Genomic DNA, 21,559 nt, shown 5'->3' with positions numbered 1-21,559 from the left:
GGTTTATTTCGAGATTTAGAGCTGCTGCCGACAAACACGTATTATATTTTTAGGAAAAAAAACTTATTTTTAGAGAACCAGAGAGCTTTGACCAACTGAGGTTAATTTTTTTATAACAGTTTATATAGATGTTCTGAATTTTGTTATTGGCAAAAAATCGTACACTATTTTTTCCCTTTGAAATGGAGCGGCAGATGCAACATAAAATTTTACCAAAAGTGGCACTAATTCAAATCTAGGCTGAAAACATAAACATTGCAATTTGCCACATCATGTCATTTTTCTTGATCTTTATCAAATACCAGGAATTATTGAAAAAATATATAGAAAAAAACTATCTGTGAAACTACTCTTCTTTTTCGCTTTGCATATTGACTGAATGCGCAACACTTCAAAGACGAGGGGCAAAACTCCAGTTGAACTCTTGTTGGGACGCAGAGTGAGACAACCAGCAATAGCAGATTTCGACTTGTGCGAACCCATTCTATTCAAGGCTAACGAAAAGACAAAGACAGTTCCTGCTAGCTTCATCATCAAGAAGGGCTTGAACACATCTTTCATACAGCCCGAAAACTCAGCACGTACTATTCTAGTGAGCGACAACCAAGTTGCGACACTAGACGAGGACAATGTGCCCCATTCAATGGGGGCACTTTTGTGTATTTCTTCAGAAAATATCAATCGTCAATCAGGCAAAATTAGGTTAACAAAGAAAATTGGCCTGTGATAAAATTCCTTACTCCCAATTGATGAACGTTCGAAACAAAATAGATGTAATTTTTTTTAAGAAATCGATTTTCAATTTAACTGGCAGTTATGGATAGATGTAAGCAGAGAAGAATTTTTTGTAAGATTCCTTACCTCTATCAGTGACAGTCAAAGTGACATTATCCCGTTTGTAATCTCCATTGTCATTGATTGAGCACACATACACTCCCGAGTCGCTCTCATCTGCATTGTTGATCTCCATTCTTCCATTGCTACTCACTCTCACCTTGTTTCCTTCAGAGGCAATCGGACTGTTGCTTCGAGACGGCTGATTTGAATAGAGGAAATTTCGAAAAGTTCAATTTGAGCTCCTATTGGCACTCTGCAGTTTTTTAGTGAATCATTTTTTTATTTGCTGATTACTTTTGTCAAAACTACCCCAAAAATTCACTCCAAAAATCACTCTAAGAGAAGTGGGATGGGGGGCATATTTCATTAGTTGCACCATTACCATCTCCCCTTACATCAAGGTGAATCCATTATCCCCCATGTTTTCAATCCATATCACTCCAAAAAAATTCATGAGAATGTTTTTCAATTAGCTTTTTGTATTCCATTTCTGGTGAAAAATTGTACGTTATTGATTTCTTCAATTCGCTGGTATGCTATGTTGCTTCCAGATGACTTTGCTTATTTTATTAGAGTTTCCCCTCTTTAAGCTCAGTTTTATATTATGTACGGGAATTGGCGAATGCTTGCAAGTCAAAAAAACCAACAAGATAAGTTTATAGCTTAACATTTTGCGAATGCTACTAAGAGAACATGAGTGAATTCAGATGCTCACATACACAAATGAAACAAAATTGCGATGCAAAAAAGATGGAAAAGATTAAATGGACTTTTACCAACCAACCAGCCTTTAAAAGTAACAAGTAGGCTAGGTAATGTGCGTTCGCACATAAAGTTCAGACCCCGCTCATCCACATTTTTGGTATATAAGTCTACCAAATGAGGAACAGATTAAAAAAACCCAAAAATGCAAGTATTTTAAAAGATAACGTATGTGAACAAAAAGATCGCATCCAACGCAAAAAACTCAGTGAAGTAAAAACCGCTGCATTAGATTGATGAGATCAGCCATTATTAAGAAAGCAAGTCAAGACGAACAAAAAAAAGAAAAGTTAAAAAACTGGCTTATAGTTTTAAAACAATTAATTTCAAAGTACTGAAAACCATTAGATAACAATTGAAAACATTCAACATTTTTATCAGCCCATTCGGCTCCATAGAAGGGCATTAAGACCAGCCATTATTCAATTTTTATGCGGTAACAAAAAGAACAACAAACAGAGACAACACACGAAAATTCAATTAAAACTTGCGAGAAAAAGCTGCGAAGCCGTAAAGCCGTATTTCGACTCTTAAAGTATGTTCAATTGAGGCAATTTTATTGAGCTCCAATAAAATGTTATACGACCACTCATTAATGAGAATAGTTGACAAGTAGGCAAAAAAGAGAAAAATGGCAAAATTAAATAAATCTTCTTTATTTTTTGAAAACAATTACTTTCAAAGTCCTGAAAGTCATTAGCTCCAAAATTAAACAATGAAGTACGTTTATCCGTCCGAAGGAAGCGCTTGAGACCCGTAATTATTCAGAATATGCCTTACTTCTACAAAAAGAACGTCAAATTTAGACAAAAATCTAAAATTAGTTCAATTTTTTTGCAAAAAACTTGTGTCGAAGCCAGTAAATTCATAACAAAATCTTAAAAAACACTAGATTTTGTATATTTGCACATTCCCCTGACAACAGAGACGTAATATGTGACCTCTAATTATGGGGACTAGGAGAAAAATAGACAAAGAATTAAAAAGCGAAGTTAAAAACTGTTTGAAATTATATTGAAAACAATTGTGTTCAAAGTCTTGAAAGCCATCAGCTATATACTCAAATCAGAAAAATGTCTCACTTATTCCTTCATTAAAACCAATAAGACCTGTCATAATCCAGGAATTTCCATAGGACTAAAAAGACAAAATGAAAACGACAGTAAAAGACAAAATTCAATTAATTTCTTCGATAGAGGCTTGTCGAAGCCGTTAAAACCATAATCTATGCCTTTAAAGAAATTTATATGTTCAATTTTGCCTTGAATTGAAAACCAATATTGCATTTTGTTCAACTTTCAATTATGTGATAATATGACAAAACGAGAAAGACATGAAAAATTGGCAATGCCTAAAGATCAAAAAGAATTTGTGAAATCTAGTAGTACCAAAACCAAAAAACCATAACTTACACGTAAAACTGCAAATAGATAAAATTTGGATATAGTGGAAATAGGAGGAAGAAGAAGCATTCTTTCTTTGCTGACACTAAGCTTAAAAGTGACCAAATTAAGAGAAAATGAGTGGCAAAGCTCAATATGAAATTGTTTATTTAAAAATCAAACACTTTTAAAAGTCAAAACGACAATGTTCGTTTAAGTAAAGAAACTAGATACATTGATTTGGAACTCTTTGAGAACCCATTTGGACCTATAAATAGTGAGTTTTGGTTTGAATTATTCTTTGTTTAATTAACCTAAAAAGATCGATTTTTTTTTAAAGATCGACTGATTACAATCCGAACTATTTCTGGATTATAACAGTCCAAGATCGGACCAAAACCAACCTTTCTATTGCAGACTGACAATTGCAATCACTCAATTGTTTCTCTCAATGGAAGTGTAAGTAGGATTGGCTTCCTTTGTAGTTTACAAAATTGTATTAGTTGTTTTTGGGTGTGTATTTCCGGCAAACTTATTCCAAGTGGACTCAGGAATCTTATTTCGTGCAATTTTTGATGAAAAAGGCTGAGTTTTGAAATTATTAGCTAAAATTTTAGCCAAAGAAGTATTCCAAGAATACTTTTTGTCTTTAAAAATAAAATCAACAGTGCAATTGTTAACAATTTTTACATATTTTAGCAAAATTGACGAAAATTTAGGCAAAAATTCCGGAAAGGTGAATAAAAATAAGGCAAATTGGTCTAATTTTCACAAAAATTTAACCCACGATAACTTGCTCTAGAAAAATAAATTCATTAAATCTTCTTAGTTCCATATTATACGCTGGATGGGCTTTTTAATGTTACCACTTACAACTCTCCACGATGAATATATCGATCGGTCAAAATTGACTGAACAAAAAAACCCTTTCGAGTATATAGTTCCTCCCCCCCCTCAAGAGGGGTCGAAACAATTACGTTCCTGGCTGGAAAATTACGAATAAAAAGATGGGGGTATTTAAGTTGTCACTATTAAACTATCAAAATATCTCTTTTATTTGATATGCTTTAAAAAAAACTAACTATTTATAGCTATCCCTCTCAACTTATCCATGATTTATAATTTTTCTATCCAATTTTCTATTAATTTTCGTTTTGAGTTTTTTCAAGTTTGTAAATAATAAAAAATGAACAAAATAGTTTAGAAATTAAACAGATTTTTATTATTGAGCTTTGAACTTTCCTCCATGATTCCTGCGCCCATTTTCTTCCAGAGGACAACAATGTTCCTGCTGTACTCATTGATTGGGTAAACAATGCACTGGAGCACAGCTGTGTCTCCTCTGTTCACTTCTATAATCCTCCAATCAGCAATCAGCTGTCGAGATGACGTCACTCCTGAAGCAACCAAAACAGGACATGAGGACTTTTTTTCCCCTGGTCGATTTTTCCCTAGCAAAAAGTGGCTCTATTTTCTCCTGAAATTGATCAACAAAAAGGTGGCCTAAGAGTACTGAAACAAACCAAAGATTCGTACCATCTAACAAAATCTTAGACCCACATCATACGAAAAAACAGCAATGCGTTTGGCATTCAAGAATTGTAACTATCTATTGCAGAAATAATTACAACTGGTATCATAACCCGTGTTGAGGAATTTTGTTTTTCACTTGTAAGAAATCGTTGTTTTTTAATCGTTTTCATTAGATAAAAACGATCAAAGCCCTTATGTGGTAATCGTTGTTTTGTTCGTTATTTCGTCGCTATTTTTATGTAGGAAATAATCGTTTTTTTTTCAAAAAACGACGAAAAAACGTGCTCTCAGTTGGGTTTCGAACCAGTGAACTACCGATACAATACGTGCTTCACTCACCAATGCGCTATCAGAACCTTACTACAGTTACGCTAAAAACGATTTTGTATTAGCAACAAGCTTCAAGAACAATTAAACGACGTAAGAAACGACAAAAGAACGACAAAAAAAACTATCAAAAAACGACGATTTCATTTGAAAAAAACGACGTAAGATACGACAAAAAACGACGAAAAAACAATCATTTCGTACACGTAAAAGACGACTTAAACGATGGAAACTAATGAAAACGATGAAAACGACGGCAAAACGACGAAAACTACGATTTCTTACAAAATATTGTCGTTTTTTCGTCGTTGTCCTCAACACGGGAATAGAAAGAAAAAAAAAGAAAAGTCAATTACAAATAAAGATGAAAACGAAATAGTAATGGCTCTCCTTAACTGAACCTCAATAAAGCAAAAAGTTTGTCCTCAATCAAATTTGATAATGATTGTAGCAATATTTTTTCCTTGAGAAAATACTTGGACAGAAGAGTCTGGAAGTGAACTGAAGGTCCTTAATTTTCTATAATTTTAATTTTAGATCGGACTTATACCCCGGATACAGTAAACAATCCAATGGGAAATTTGGGAATCCTATTATTAATTACAAAAACAATTACACCTGATGTAAAGCAAAAACATTAATTACAAACTACCCTGATTATGATCAACAAAGTTCTGCTCTAACTCAATATGTGACCCAAATTAATTACTGAATTAAATTTGAGTTAAGGAGCGTATGAGTCAATTTTTAAGTGAGGTTGGTTAAGAGTGGCAAATTTAACTTCTACAGCTTTATGGTCAAAGGTGTAAAGAAAAGAAACAAAGAAAAAAACGGGATGACACCAATAATGAAATGAAGCTTCGTACCAACTTATTGTTCCGACCCATCTTGAGAGGGGATGAACTATATACTCAAATGGGGTTTTTTGTTCCCTCAATTTTGACCGAACGATATATTCATTGTAGAGAGTTGTGAGTGGTATCATTAAAAAGCCCGTTGAGCGTACAATATGGAATAAATTTTATTTTCCGTTTTCGAGGGCGAGTTATTGAGGTTTAAATTTTTAAGATTGATGAGTCTGATTTGCGTTATTTTCCCTAGTTTTAGTCAATTTCGCTAAAATATGTCAAAATTTTTAACAATAGTGTGGATGATTTGATTTGCAAATACAACAAAGTATAGTAGACTTTTTGATTTCTTTTTTGGCTAAAATTTGGCTAAATATTTCAAAGTTGAGACTTTTCATCAAAAGTTGCACAAAGTAACTTTCTTTGGTCCCCATAAAGTTGCTGGAAATACACACCCAAAAACTACTAACACAATGTGAACTCCAAAGGTGACTAGTCCTACTTCCACTTCCATTGAGAGTGCTCTAGAAATAAAGTTTTGCCGATTTTTTGCTATTTTTTCGTGATGATGATCAAAAACGCAGCATTTATTTTGTTTTGTTTACTAACAAATTATCTATATCTATATCTATATTCATAACATTCGAAACAATTAAGTGTTCCTGATTGACGAACAACAAAAGCAAGGCTAGTTTTGGTCCAATCTTGGACTGTTACAATCCAAAACTGATTCGGTTTGTAATCGGTTGGTCTTTTTTGAAAAAAAAATCTCTTTTCATGTTAATACATAGCAAATCAAATCAATGCTCATTGGTGATAGATCCAATTGGCTTCATAAGCAGTTCTAAATAAATGTATCTAGTTTTTAACTCAAAATCTTGTGGTCGTTCTGACTTTTAAAATTAATTGACTTTGAAATAAAATATGGCTTTTCGAATTTCGCCAACATTTTCCTCAAATTTGGGCCAATTTGTATGTTTCTTCCTTCTACTTAAATAAAATTTATTTTGTTCCTATTTTACGCGTTAAGTAATGGTTTTCTGGCTTTGATACTACCATATTTCACATTTTTTTCTTATTTTTGAGCGTTTGCGCATTTTCCAGACTTTGTCTCGTTTTCTAACTTCATCCCAATTTTGGCAGTTCAAATAATACAACACTGGCGTTCAAAATAAGACACAACTGAAGATACTAAAATCTTGAGAGGTACAGATTTTATTTTTAACGGCTTCGACACCACTTTCTCGAAGAACTACTTTGGGTTTTTTTTCAATTTTGTCTTTGACTGTCGTTTTCACTTTGTCTTTCAGTCCTCTGAAAACTCCTGGAGAAGGACAAGTCTCGATGACTCTTATGGTTGAATAGGTCAGCTTGTATTCTGATTTGAGTAGATAGCTCATGGCTTTCATGACTTTGAAAACAGTTGATTAAAAACACATTTTGAGTTTCCAATTTTTGTTCTTTTTTGGGTGTTTTTGTTTCCTAGTCTCGTTAATTACAGGTCACATATGAATTTATTCGCGTCGAGAGAAGGCGCAATGTTAAAAAATATAAAGTTTTTTTACAGAATTCCTTATAACTTTGCAGGCTTCTGCACGAAAAATACAAAGGTACTACTTTTAACCCTTTTTTCCCTGTTTTTGTCAAATTTTTACCTAGTCTCAATAATGACATACCACATTATTGCCGTTCAATTGGCTTTACGGCTTTTTGGCAAGTTTCAATTGAATTTTTGTTGGTTGTTTCTATTTTTTTTGTAACCGCATAAAAATTTTAACAAAAACAAGACTCAATGCCCTCCGATATAATCAGTTCTGACAATACAACAGTTGGATGTTTTCAGTTGATATCTAATGGTTTTCATTACCTTGAGATTAATTGTTTTTTAAAATATAAGCGAATTTATGAACATTGCTGTTTTTGTTCTTTTTTGTCTAACTTTGACCGAGCCTTATTATCGTTCTAGCAAAAATAAAGTTATTTTGTTCAGTTTCAGTTTTATCTGACGCTATTTTGTCTTTGTTATTTAGTTTTCTTTTAGAATTAATTGACATAAAGGTTTGGATGTAATCAATGTTTGTCATTGATGTTTGATTTTTTCTTTGACTTACGTCGCTTTCCTATTAATGGCAGATATCATCAATCTAATGCTGCATTCTTTACTCCACAGAAGTATTTGAGATGATTATTTTGTTCATACACCAAGTTTTTGAAAAATGCTTGAATTCTGGGGGGTATTCTATCTGTTCCTCATTTGATAGACAAATGTGGTCCAAAAATGTGGATGAGCAGGGTCGGAACTTTATGTGCAAACGCACATTACTGAGCCTCATTGTAAGAAATCTGAAACCATAACTAAGAAACTATTTTAAGCTTCAAGTATATTTATCGCTTATGAAAGAATTGAAATAGAAACCGTTTGTCTAAATAAACCTTTAAAAGTAAAAACCCTAAAAAACCTAAACTAAAAGCTGCAAGAAAAATATCTGGGGTTTGGGGGATGGAGTGTTCTCGGGGTCCGGGTGGAGATAAGTAACGTAATTAGTTAAATTATAGCCAAATGAGTTAAAATTTTTACATTTTTTTCACTTTAGAGCACTGACCATGTGTCCGTCTGCAAGTTAGCATCAATTATTTATCACAAGCCAAATTTTCTGAGTTACGGCAGTCAAAGTGTGTTGATTTTTTGCCTGTCGCTCAAACGCCTTAAAAAAGTCAACATGGCCAAAACAAGCACAAAACATAGCAGCACAATTACTCAAAAATTCAATTACAATACTGATAAGAAACTCCATAAACTACCGAACAACTAAGTACCGAGGCGGCAATTATTTTTCTCTATATAACAATAACACCTTTTCCTCTATAAACTTACAAAATTAAAGGTAAAAATTCGCGTCAAATCCAATTGATTCAGTCGAATCCAATCGAATCCAATACGTTACCCCTCATGCCCGCATGACTTAAAAAAATGTATTTGATAAGTTGGAACACATCTTGTGCGAAGCACATGGGAAGCCAATCTCCTTGTTAGACGCTATAAATTGAGATTCGTCTGATTTTTTCCCGGCTTTTTCAAAAATATGTGCAAATTCGTATCTTGCGACATTTTGCTACCTGTATAGCTCAAAAACAGTTGGTGAGAACTATGCAAAGATTACTTTGGATATGGAATATTAAAAAAAAAGATTTATCGTGCCAGATCTCGTCAGAAATAAATTATCCTGCAACATCGTGAAAGATTGCGGATCTTTTCCGCTAGCCCCCCCCCCCCCCCCCCCCCCCCCCCCTCCCGTCCTATATAGCTATATAGTCGAAACTTAGGCACCCCCAAATATTAATGTTTTGCTACCTTCTGGAAAGGTTACTTGTGTTCATATTATAATTGCGTACCTAGTATAATACATCAACAGGCACATTTGCAACATTTTTCAGGAATATGAAAGTAGCAGACCCTTTTACAAAGCACGCAATTCCTAATAATGCAATATAAGTACAAGTTTTTGGTTGATGTTTATATTATATGCAGCTCATTATTATTATGCACGTATTAATTTCAAACTACCGCTCTGTTTATATTTTCTAAATGCCCATTCACGCGTATTCACATGTAATAATTCATATGCATATATAATGTTAAAAGGGGGGGGGGGGGCGCTAGCGGAAAAGATCCAAAAGATTTTGCAAGTTAATTTTGTTCCGATCAGGATACTAATAAACACACCCCAGTTCCAATTTTACCTCAAAATAATGCAAAAAATCTGGCGAATTTATTACTCATCTTTAAATATGTACGATGCACAAGTAATAAACATATTTTGAACATCATTAATTACAGATCATTAAATTCCAGTTCAGCCGAGTAGTTATTATATTCCCATTAAAACAAGAAATGAGAGACCGAACCCAATTATAATAATCTAAACCACCATAGAGCCATTATTTTGCATTTACAGACAGACTTCTTGCCGTTTAAACAGAGCGCAAATCACATGGTATAAATCAATTGTTTACAACAAAAATGATCAATATATCCAAATTAGAAAAGCGAAGACAGAAAAGTTTCACATTTGAGAAAATAATTCATTCTGACTTCCCATGTAGTAATCAGCCTTTACTATCACAATTGACGGATAGTTGATAAACTTTACAAAATTTACTATAAGCAATGTGAATTCGTTAAGAACAAAAAGTTTCCGCAAAGAATTTAAAGATAACAGAAAGAGCAGATCAAACTCAATCCGTTACCGCTAAAAGATACACGTACCTGCGGTCAAATTTGTTTTCACCGAGCAGAGCTGCAATTCTTACACTATATAACAGTGATTCGTCGCCCTGGGATAAAATAATTGAACAAAAACCCATGCTAATAAACCCACCGACTTTTGAACTCACTATCTTTCAACGATACAATTTCTTTCTAGGATCTAAGGCACAATGATGTAGTTTAACAATTAGACAGTCAAGCCATTCATTTTGTTCAGAGGACACTGTGATAAGTTTTTAACCTTGAATTATACCTGAAAAAATTATCGGTTTATCAGATAAAATAGCAAAAATTAAAATAATGAAGATCACTTTTCAGCAACACAAGAAAAAAATGTTTTCCGGCAAAGAACATTTTGAGCTGTCGATTTCTGCTCAAGTTGAAAAGTAATGAAAGCCAAAACAATCACTATAGCTATCATAGTTCACTCTCTATACTCTAATTATGGCCAAGTATTATAAGATCGACAATCTGCCAGTTAGTCCAGAGGTCAAAAGCGCATTATAATTTATTGGTAATTGACATTATATCACACTTTCAAGTACCTTTTGCACCTGTTCCAATGCAACTTCTGCTGCACTCTTCCTCTGACGGGAAGTTGTTAGCATTGCCAGAGCACCCTCCGTAGATAAACTCCTGGCATTTGCCAGTCTCTGGGTTGTAGTAGAACCTGTACAGGTATGCGCGACATGGTCCAGCATCCGGTTGGAGGTCACATACACCTAGTACAGAGTAATCAGTTTAAAATTCATCCAGGATTTTTTTCCATGACCTGTTCATTTCTCGAAAAAAAACATTGTTATCATAATCTTTGCATCATTTCTGCTTTCCGAGATTTGCGATAATCAAAAGTTATCCAAGGATTTCGATAGCCAAGGTTTTCCTCAAAAATAAAACAAACACAACGCCCGCAAATGTTTACAGACTAGCATTTGACGAGTTATACTGAAATTGTGTGATTGTCAATGAGTTAAATTCGAATCTGAAAAGAATATTATTGAAACGAAAACCCTCGTATAGACCATTTTAGTGGAAGAAAATTGCACAACCGATGAGTCACTCGCTAAATTGACAACCATCTTTCGGTTTTTTCGCACCCGCATATTCTTGGTTAGTCGGAGTCACGCGACCTGAGGCTTGCTCCTCCATAGAGGGCGTCCAGGCATTATCTAGAGTTGCCAGATAGTCACTGTAGTACATATTGTTGTACCCTGGATCTGCAGCAATTGAAGGTGCCACTGGTTGATACGAGTAGTAACTGATTGGTACAGCGTCGGCCACAGTCGTGGGGATGCATGCCCCGCGACACGACATCCGGGAGGTATAGGAATTGGGGTTTTGTGGATCGCAGCCTAAAGTGTGAAAAAATAGTCGGAGAGGACTGAAAATATTGCGCTGAATAACGTGACCAAACCTAAGCAGACTTTTTATACAATTGTGCTCACCCTCAAATTAATTTGGAGTCAGGAAACTTTTCCTTACCTGGCTTTTTCCCGAGTCAATTTTAACGCCAAAATACAATCAACATCTTTGAAATGTGAAGAAGTGCCAGTTCAACTGTTATCATTCATTTCAAAATGCGGGTTAAGATATTTAAGGACAGTTAACTAAGTCAAGGAAAGTCGAGAAAGTGCGATCACTAATTAACTTTGGGCCCATTTTTGTTCAAGCTTTCAACAAGAATAAAAGCTGTAATTCATAAAATTGAAAAAGTACATGTACTAATTCCTCAGATAATTTTTGCCAAATTGATAAACGTGTTTGACATTGAGCATAATTGAGATTACGAAACAGAAAAATAGTAGTTAATATACTAATAATTTTAGAGCTATTTTGATTCAAAACCAGGAAAAAAGCAATTAGCTACAATAGTTTAAAATCAAAACAGCTATAAGAAAAGAAAAGAAGATTGTTAATGCAGCAAAGAAATTTATCCGAGCTAAAAAAAGCAATTGAATATTTAAGGTGAAACTTTAATACTGGTTGACAAAAATCAGAAATATAATTTTATCATACTATACAGCAATCAACTTCTCCTTTAAAAATTATTTATTATGAAATCAGAGAAAAATAAGTGTTTCTGAAAAAAAGCTTGTTGAAAAACTTTTCTCTATAAAATGCTCTAAATTAGAAATCTTTGAGCTCTTGGAAATAGGGTTCTTCAAACAATCATTTGCACCACTTTATTTTGTTCTAAAATCGCCAATAAAGCGAACATTGTGGTGGTTGCTTTTGCCAGCACCGCTGTTTTTTTTTTTTGAAATTTTTGGTGTACCTTTTTTAGTAGTTTTTCCAAAAGAAAAATCTACGTGAACTGTTTTCATTAAAATCTTTTCAAAACATCCAGATTATTTCAAAGATAACAATTTGATCATCAAAAGCATACGATAACGGTTACTCCACGTTAAATTAGGAAAAGGGGAAATTCGGAAAAATTCAACATACTTAACTTTTACAAATAAACACGAAATACGCAATTAGAGAGGTAACATATTTTACCATGCCATCAAAATTAAGCTATATGTTTGTTTACCTTCAAACTGAAGAACATTTGTGGCCGTATCATAAGAGATAGCTAGTCAAAATGCAATCAAGTCTTTGGTTAAATTATCATTTTGAGCCAATTAACTAAACTAAACATCTTTGTCAAATGCTATGTCACACAATTTGGCTTTAAAAAGCAGTATTCTATTTTACCAGCCGAGATAAAAACTGTAGAAGAATAAGAGACGGTTACGAAGAACACAAAAAAATCTTGAAAAAAACTAGGCAAAACCAAATCATGTACTCCGTTTAACAAACAGATTTGCAAACGCATTCAAGGGAGCCTAAATACCGCTAAGAATATACGTTCTTTTAGCCAAACTAATGCTCTGATCAGTTTCTTTCCGACAAACGCAATGGTAACGGCCAAGCATGCTCATAGGCAAGCAAGCCGAATTTCGAAAATGAGGCCAAGTAAGCCGCAAAAATTTAAGATACCCGTATTTTAAGTTGCCCCTGGCGGGCTGGTGGGCGCGCTTCGCCAACGCCGCAGCTTCGCCGCAATAACGGGCCCGCCGTTTCCAGATTACATCCCACAGCGGATGAAAGGCATGGCAGTGGTCAGGGGTCCACTGAGGCAGGTAACCTCTAGATGAGTAAAATTGACGTATTTTTGTTTTTTTGGTTCATTGGAATACATTATGCGCTATAATACTATGCGCAGTGTTGATTTTAACGGCTAAAATGTAATATTTCTGATAGGTTACACAACTATTACATAACTTTCGGCTTACTTTGCGTTCACCGAGCGCAATATGTACTATTAAATATTAACCTAATACTTCGAGGACCCAGATCAGTGCAACAGAAATTCTCTAAATAACTCAACGTTTACTGGCTTCAAGTATCAGCTGTTTTTTCAATGGATGTTGATCATCCGATAGCCGTTACAAATAACTAAATTTTCTCTTGTATTTCAACACATAACAGGCAAAGAAAGTGATAAACGAAAATCTTTATCAAATTATTAGTAATTATTCAAAAAGGGTTGATGTTCTCCTTTTAAGTGTATAGATCAAAAGCAAGCTTTTTATATTTTCCAATGGTTGTGAAGGTTGATCATCTTTCAATCTGTCTAAAAGGTCTACAAAACATTAGGAAAAATTTTTAGAAAAAAAATTAAAGTGTTTTTGAAAAAAACTTGCTCTTACCAGAAGCTGATCAATTTTTAGTTCCTACCTCCGTCGTAATAACTCTGGCACATTCCACTGGTTGAGTTGTAGAAATATTTCAGAACGTACTCAGATCCACACAGGTTTTGAGTTCGTGGCATGCCAGAGCAGTGGTTTGTCGATTCAGAGGGTTCTGGTACTGGCTTTGGTTGGGAGTAGACTGTCGGGGCTGGCTGAGGCGCTACTGCAACTGGCTGGACCACTGAAGGTACTTCCAATTCCGCTCCTGTTCAAAAGATTACTTTTTTCATTGATGCAAAATGGGCCTATAATTTTTGCGCCCCAACATATTTTGTCTCAAAGAAATATTAGAGCACCCGATTAGTCTTTTTGAGGTGAGTGATTTCGAAGTTTCGTTTTGTTGACAGCTTCGTTTCATCAACGTTGTCTTCACTTTGAATATCAAGCATTCAACAAGAATGCTCGTTGATATGCGTTGGTGCGTGATGTTCCGACCCGCGCTCATCTACATTTCGCACTTATAACTATCATCCAAATGAAGAGAAAATCAAAAATAGATCATTGAATTTTAAAAAAAATCGTAACACAATCTACTAAATGAATTAAATAATGCCATGCCCCATTACAGAGCTCAAGATATTGACCATTAATAAGACTACGGGGGAAAATAAACAACAAAATCCGCAAAAACAAAAACATTTTGTACGGCAAAAATTCAACATCTTAACTTAAAAGCACATAGTAACAACGTCGCAAAATAATCAGATAAAACCTTAACTGCATAAATTTATTTTTAGATATTACAAAGCCGATGGTAATTTATATTAATGAGACAAAATAGGCAAAAAGTTGACAAAAAGAACAAATAATGAGAAGAAATTCAAAAATCAACCAAAAAATTTTAAACCATTTATTTTCAAACGTCTTAAAAACCAATATTTTTAACAAAAAATTCTTGATACGTTTACTAAAAAGTTAAAAAACAACCAATAAGACCTGTCTTTGGTTAGATTAAGCCAGTTAAACGGACTAAAGACGAAGAAAAGCTGATGAGGTTACAATCAATTTGCGAAAACAAAAGTTATTGTAGACAATAAAATCTTTCGCTGCAATCTGAATTTTATGTTTATTATTTCAAATGTTATGAAAACGAATTCAAATAAAATTATACTGAAAGATTAAATATGTTCACTTGGGTTTCGTTCGAAAGTCAATGGGATCTGTAATTACAATAATTTGCATAAAGAAATAAGGAACACAAATACTGAGCACTAAAAACTTTAAAAAAACGCATATTGTCAGACAGGCAAAACATCAGTTACGACGTAGTATCAATAGACACGATAATATTCAATTTACAAGGAAGTGGCTGGGGCCTCTCGACGATGAGATATAGATACAGGTTGACAAACATAACAACAAAAACTGAAAGTTTTAGAAAAAGTTTGAAAAGAAATAATATCACAAATTTAAGGCTATTTGCTATAAATTTACTTCATTGAGTAACTTCTTTCTTTCAACCCTCAGTTAGAAACTTATGCGACTTCACAGCTTTTCACGACTGCATAAAGAAAAATAAAAAACAGGCAAAAACAGCAAATTGAAAAAAAAATGAGAGAGGAAAATGTCAAAATATTTAAACTTTAAATGATTTTTCAACACAATTGGAATTTTTTGTACTATCATGACTTCAAAAAACCAACCAATATAAACAATTTTTTTAAAACCACAAAAATTATGAGAAAAGCCATACATCAAAGCCATAAAAATCAATAGCTTCCATCGGAAGTCTAGATAATAAGTTATAATAAATTATGTTACGATGGGAATGCAATAAAATGTGTTATTCTTAAATCATCAAAATATCATCTCAATGAGTTGTTTGAAAATAGTAACGAAAACAACTACAGGCAAAAACCAAAAAATCAATAGAAAAGTGCAAGAAGACAGTGTCGAAGCCATTAAAACCAATGATTTTTCCCTGAAAAACTTATCTATGATCAAATGAATTTCTTCTTTAAGCCAATGGGAACTGTCAATAATAGGATAATGTAATACGAGTTCAAAGGGACCCAGAATTATTAAAACAATAACCATAAAATTAAAAAAAATTGAAAAGTTTTAACATCAAAGTCATAAAGACAATAGTTAGAAGATAAAACCGCTCCACCAAACAGATTACCTTTGGTTGCAATATAAAGGATGTGGACCCTATCAACAGTTTGAGGCCAAATTACAGTTCACAGAAACAAGTTTAACATCTGTTAATGTTCAAAAAGATTTTTTGAAAAATTACTTTTAGAGTCATTAGCTGTCCAATTGCTCCTTAAGAAGCCTATTGCTATTTTAGTCAACGAGTCAGTGCCAGAGAATTACAGAATTTTACTAGAATCTCATAAATAAAATCAAAATTTAAATAAAAATTACGAAAATTCAAAGCCGAAGCCTTAAAAAACTTGAGCCATTCCTTGAAAACGAGTTATTTGTTCATTGTGCATTTTTTGACTGTAAATAGGGTTTATCATCAACAGCACCTTGATTTGAAAAGTGATCAGTCTCTAAGCGACTTGAAAAAAATATGAAGGGGTTTTTAAATCAACAGCTCTCAACTAGAACTAGAAATTTTTTAGTAAACTTCCCTATGAGACGAAAACTAGCTTTTTATGGCTTTTCGTCTGTTAGAAACACAAAATTGTGTCATATGTATTATAAAATTTAATGATAAAATGTAAAAAGTAATAAAATTGAATTAATATTTATATAAAAGATCTTACCTTGAACAAAAATTACGCTAAAAGAACAAGATCATGCCAAACATCACGTGTTCACACAAAACTTTGAACCTCGATAACTTCTCGAACAAAACGAAATTCAGAAACATCTTTTTAATTCCAAACTCTACGCTGGACGAGTTTTTAATTAATACCGCTCACATTTCTCTGCGATGAATATATCGGTCGAACTAAATTGTCTGAACAAAAAAAACCTTTTGAGTATATAGTTCCTCCCCCTCGATGATGAGAAATAGTTACAGGTTGACAAACATCACAACAAAATCTGAAAATTTTAGAAAACGTTTGAAAAGAAATAATATCACAAACTTAAGGCTATTTGCTATACATTTACTTCATTGAGTAACTTCTTTCTTTCAACCCTCAGTTAGAAAATTGTGCGACTTCACAGCTTTTCACGACTGCATAAAGAAACAGGCAAAAACAGCAAATTGAAAAAAAAAATGAGAGAGGAAAATTTCAAAATATTTAAACTTTAAATGATTTTTCAACACAATTGGAATTTTTTGTACTATCATGACTTCAAAAAACCAACCAATATAAACAATTTTTTTAAAATCACAAAAATTATGAGAAAAGCTGTTACATCAAAGCCATAATAATCAATAGCTTCCATCGGAAGTCTAGATAATAAGTTATAAGAAATTATGTTACGATGGGAAAGCAATAAATTGTGTTATTCTTAAATCATCAAAATGTCATCTCAATGAGTTGTTTGAAAATAATAAAGAAAATAACTACAGGCAAAAACCAAAAAATCAATAGAAAAGTGCAAGAAGACAGTGTCGAAGCCATTAAAACCAATGGTTTTTCCCTGAAAAACTTATCTATGATCAAATGAATTTCTTCTTTAAGCCAATGGGAACTGTCAATAATAGGATAATGTAAAACGAATTCAAAGGGACCCAGAATTATTAAAACAATAACCATAAAATTAAAAAAATTGAAAAGTTTTAACATCAAAGTCATAAAGACAATAGTTAGAAGATAAAACCGCTCCACCAAACAGATTACCTTTGGTTGCAATATAAAGGATGTGGACCCTATCAATAGTTTGAGGCCAAATTACAGTTCACAGAAACAAGTTTAACATCTGTTAATGTTCAAAAAGATTTTTTGAAAAATTACTTTTAGAGTCATTAGCTGTCCAATTACTCCTTAAGAAGCCTATTGCTATTTTAGACAACGAGTCAGTGCCAGAGAATTACAAAACTTCACTAGAATCTCAAAAATAAAATCAAAATTTAAATAAAAATTACGAAAATTCAAAGCCGAAGCCTTAAAAAACTTGAGCCATTCCTTGAAAACGAGTTATTTGTTCATTGTGCATTTTTTTACTGTAAATAAGTTTTATCATCAACAGCACCTTGATTTGAAAAGTGATCAGTCTCTAAGCGACTTGAAAAAAATATGAAGGGGTTTTTAAAATAACAGCTCTCAAATAGAACTAGAAATTTTTTAGTAAACTTCCCTATGAGACGAAAACTAGCCTTTTATGGCTTTTCGTCTGTTAGAAACACAAAATTGTGTCATATGTATTATAAAATTTAATGATAAAATGTAAAATATAATAAAATTGAATTAATATTTATAGAAAAGATCTTACCTTGAACAAAAATTACGCTAAAAGAACAAGATCATGCCAAACATCACTTGTTCACACAAAACTTTAAACCTCGATAACTTCTCGAACAAAACGAAATTCAAAAAAATCTTTTTAATTCCAAACTCTACGCTGGACGAGTTTTTAATTAATACCCCTCACATTTCTCTGCGATGAATATATCGGTCGAACTAAATTGTCTGAACAAAAAAACATTTTGAGTATATAGTTCCTCCCCCTCGATGATGAGAAATAGATACAGGTTGACAAACATCACAACAAAATCTGAAAATTTTAGAAAACGTTTGAAAAGAAATAATATCACAAACTTAAGGCTCTTTGCTATAAATTTACTTCATTGAGTAACTTCTTTCTTTCAACCCTCAGTTAGAAACTTATGCGACTTCACAGCTTTTCACGACTGCATAAAGAATAATAAAAAACAGGCAAAAACAGCAAATTGAAAAAAAATGAGAGAGAAAAATTTCGAAGCCTTTAAAAATGTACTATTCAATGAAAACTTTTTCAATGTTAGATAATTTTTCAACCCAATAGGACATTTGTTGTAACATTAGGATAATGTGATAGGAATTCCAAGAGACCTAAAATTATTTTGTCATAAAAGCAATAGTTAGAAGATAAAACTGCTCCACCAATTAGACTACCATTCGTTTCAATATAAAGGATGTGGACCCTATCAATAGTTTGAGGCCAAATTACAGTTCACAGAAACAAGTTTAACATCGGTTAATGTTCGAAAAGCCTTTTTGAAAAATTATTTTTAAAGTCTAAACGGCCATTAGCTGTCCACCTGCTCCTTAAGAAGCCTATTGCACTTTTAGTCAACGAGTCAGTGCCAGAGGAGTACAGAATTTTACTAGAATCTCGAACAAAAATCAAAATTTAAATAAAAACTACGAAAATTCAACGCCGAAGCCTTAAAAGACTTTATTTGTTCATTGGGCATTTTTTGACTGTAAATAAGGTTTATCATCAACAACACCTTGATTTGAAAGGTGACCAGTCTCTAAGTGACATCTGTTAATGTTCAAAAAGATTTTTTGAAAAATTACTTTTAGAGTCATTAGCTGTCCAATTACTCCTTAAGAAGCCTATTGCTATTTTAGTCAACGAGTCAGTGCCAGGGAATTACAGAATTTTACTAGAATCTCAAAAATAAAATCAAAATTTAAATAAAAATTACGAAAATTCAAAGCCGAAGCCTTAAAAAACTTGAGCCATTCCTTGAAAACGAGTTATTTGTTCATTGTGCATTTTTTGACTGTAAATAAGTTTTATCATCAACAGCACCTTGATTTGAAAAGTGATCAGTCTCGAAGCGACTTGAAAAAAATATGAAGGGGTTTTTAAAATAACAGCTCTCAAATAGAACTAGAAATTTTTTAGTAAACTTCCCTATGAGACGAAAACTAGCCTTTTATGGCTTTTCGTCTGTTAGAAACACAAAATTGTATCATATGTATTACAAAATTTAATATTAAAATGTAAAATATAATAAAATTGAATTAATATTTATAGAAAAGATCTTACCTTGAACAAAAATTACGCTAAAAGAAAAAGATAATGCCAAACATCACTTGTTCACACAAAACTTTAAACCTCGATAACTTCTCGAACAAAACGAAACTCAAAAAAAATCTTTTTAATTCCAAACTCTACGCTGGACGAGTTTTTAATTAATACCCCTCACATTTCTCTGCGATGAATATATCGGTCGAACTAAATTGTCTGAACAAAAGAAAACATTTTGAGTATATAGTTCCTCCCCCTCGATGATGAGAAATAGATACAGGTTGACAAACATCACAACAAAATCTGAAAATTTTAGAAAACGTGTGAAAAGAAATAATATCACAAACTTAAGGCTCTTTGCTATAAATTTACGTCATTGAGTAACTTCTTTCTTTCAACCTTCAGTTAGAAACTTATGCGACTTCACAGCTTTTCACGACTGCATAAAGAATAATACAAAACAGGCAAAAACAGCAAATTGAAAAAAAAATGAGAGAGAAAAATGTCGAAGCCTTTAAAAATGTACTATTCAATGAAAACTTTTTCAATGTTAGATAATTTTTCAACCCAATAGGACATTTGTTGTAACATTAGGATAATGTGGTAGGAATTCCAAGAGACCTAAAATTATTTTGTCATAAAGGCAATAGTTAGAAGATAAAACTGCTCCACCAATTAGACTACCATTCGTTTCAATATAAAGGATGTGGACCCTATCAATAGTTTGAGGCCAAATTACAGTTCACAGAAACAAGTTTAACATCGGTTAATGTTCGAAAAGTCTTTTTGAAAAATTATTTTTAAAGTCTAAACGGCCATTAGCTGTCCACCTGCTCCTTAAGAAGCCTATTGCACTTTTAGTCAACGAGTCAGTGCCAGAGGAGTACAGAATTTTACTAGAATCTCGAACAAAAATCAAAATTTAAATAAAAACTACGAAAATTCAACGCCGAAGCCTTAAAAGACTTTATTTGTTCATTGGGCATTTTTTGACTGTAAATAAGGTTTATCATCAACACCACCTTGATTTGAAAGATGACCAGTCTCTAAGTGACTTGAAAAAAATATGAAGGGGTTTTTGAACAGCTCTCAAATAGAACTGGATTTTTTTTGTAAACTTCCCTATGAGACGAAAACTATCCTTTGATGGCTTTTCGTAGGTTAGAAACACAAAATTGTGTCATTTGTATTATAAAATGCAATTTTGAATTAATATTAATAGAAAAGATCATACTTCAAACAAAAATTACGCAAAAAGAACAAGATCATACCAAACATCACTTGTTCACACAAAACTTTAAACCTCGATAACTTCTCGAACAAAACGAAACTCAAAAAAAAATCTTTTTAATTCCAAACTCTACGCTGGACGAGTTTTTAATTAATACCCCTCAACATTTCTCTGCGATGAATATATCGGTCGAACTAAATTGTCTGAACAAAAGAAAACATTTTGAGTATATAGTTCCTCCCCCTCGATGATGAGAAATAGATACAGGTTGACAAACATCACAACAAAATCTGAAAATTTTAGAAAACGTGTGAAAAGAAATAATATCACAAACTTAAGGCTCTTTGCTATAAATTTACGTCATTGAGTAACTTCTTTCTTTCAACTTTCAGTTAGAAACTTATGCGACTTCACAGCTTTTCACGACTGCATAAAGAATAATAAAAAACAGGCAAAAACAGCAAATTGAAAAAAAATGAGAGAGAAAAATGTCGAAGCCTTTAAAAATGTACTATTCAATGAAAACTTTTTCAATGTTAGATAATTTTTCAACCCAATAGGACATTTGTTGTAACATTAGGATAATGTGATAGGAATTCCAAGCGACCTAAAATTATTTTGTCATAAAGGCAATAGTTAGAAGATAAAACTGCTCCACCAATTAGACTACCATTCGTTTCAATATAAAGGATGTGTACCCTATCAATAGTTTGAGGCCAAATTACAGTTCACAGAAACAAGTTTAACATCGGTTAATGTTCGAAAAG

At 32.9% G+C, this 21,559-nt stretch overlaps 1 protein-coding gene across 1 annotated transcript in view; it reads right to left on the bottom strand.

Annotated features, from left to right (window-relative positions):
* LOC142349160 (uncharacterized) overlaps positions 1 to 21,559 on the bottom strand; it is a 73,657-nt gene that overhangs the window by 3,784 nt on the left and 48,314 nt on the right. The window contains exons 22-26 of the mRNA XM_075400575.1: positions 13,680 to 13,898; positions 11,054 to 11,308; positions 10,502 to 10,678; positions 4,226 to 4,378; positions 862 to 1,038 (exon numbers count right to left, since the gene is read on the bottom strand). Of these exons, the coding sequence (XP_075256690.1) occupies positions 862 to 1,038; positions 4,226 to 4,378; positions 10,502 to 10,678; positions 11,054 to 11,308; positions 13,680 to 13,898 (981 nt within the window). The remainder of the gene's footprint in view (positions 1 to 861; positions 1,039 to 4,225; positions 4,379 to 10,501; positions 10,679 to 11,053; positions 11,309 to 13,679; positions 13,899 to 21,559) is intronic.

This window comes from Convolutriloba macropyga, chromosome 11 (genome assembly GCF_964194025.1).
Source record: "Convolutriloba macropyga chromosome 11, txConMacr16.3, whole genome shotgun sequence".
In the NCBI taxonomy this organism is placed as follows: Eukaryota; Metazoa; Xenacoelomorpha; order Acoela; family Convolutidae; genus Convolutriloba; species Convolutriloba macropyga.
This window is presented reverse-complemented; position numbering and strand designations above follow the sequence as displayed.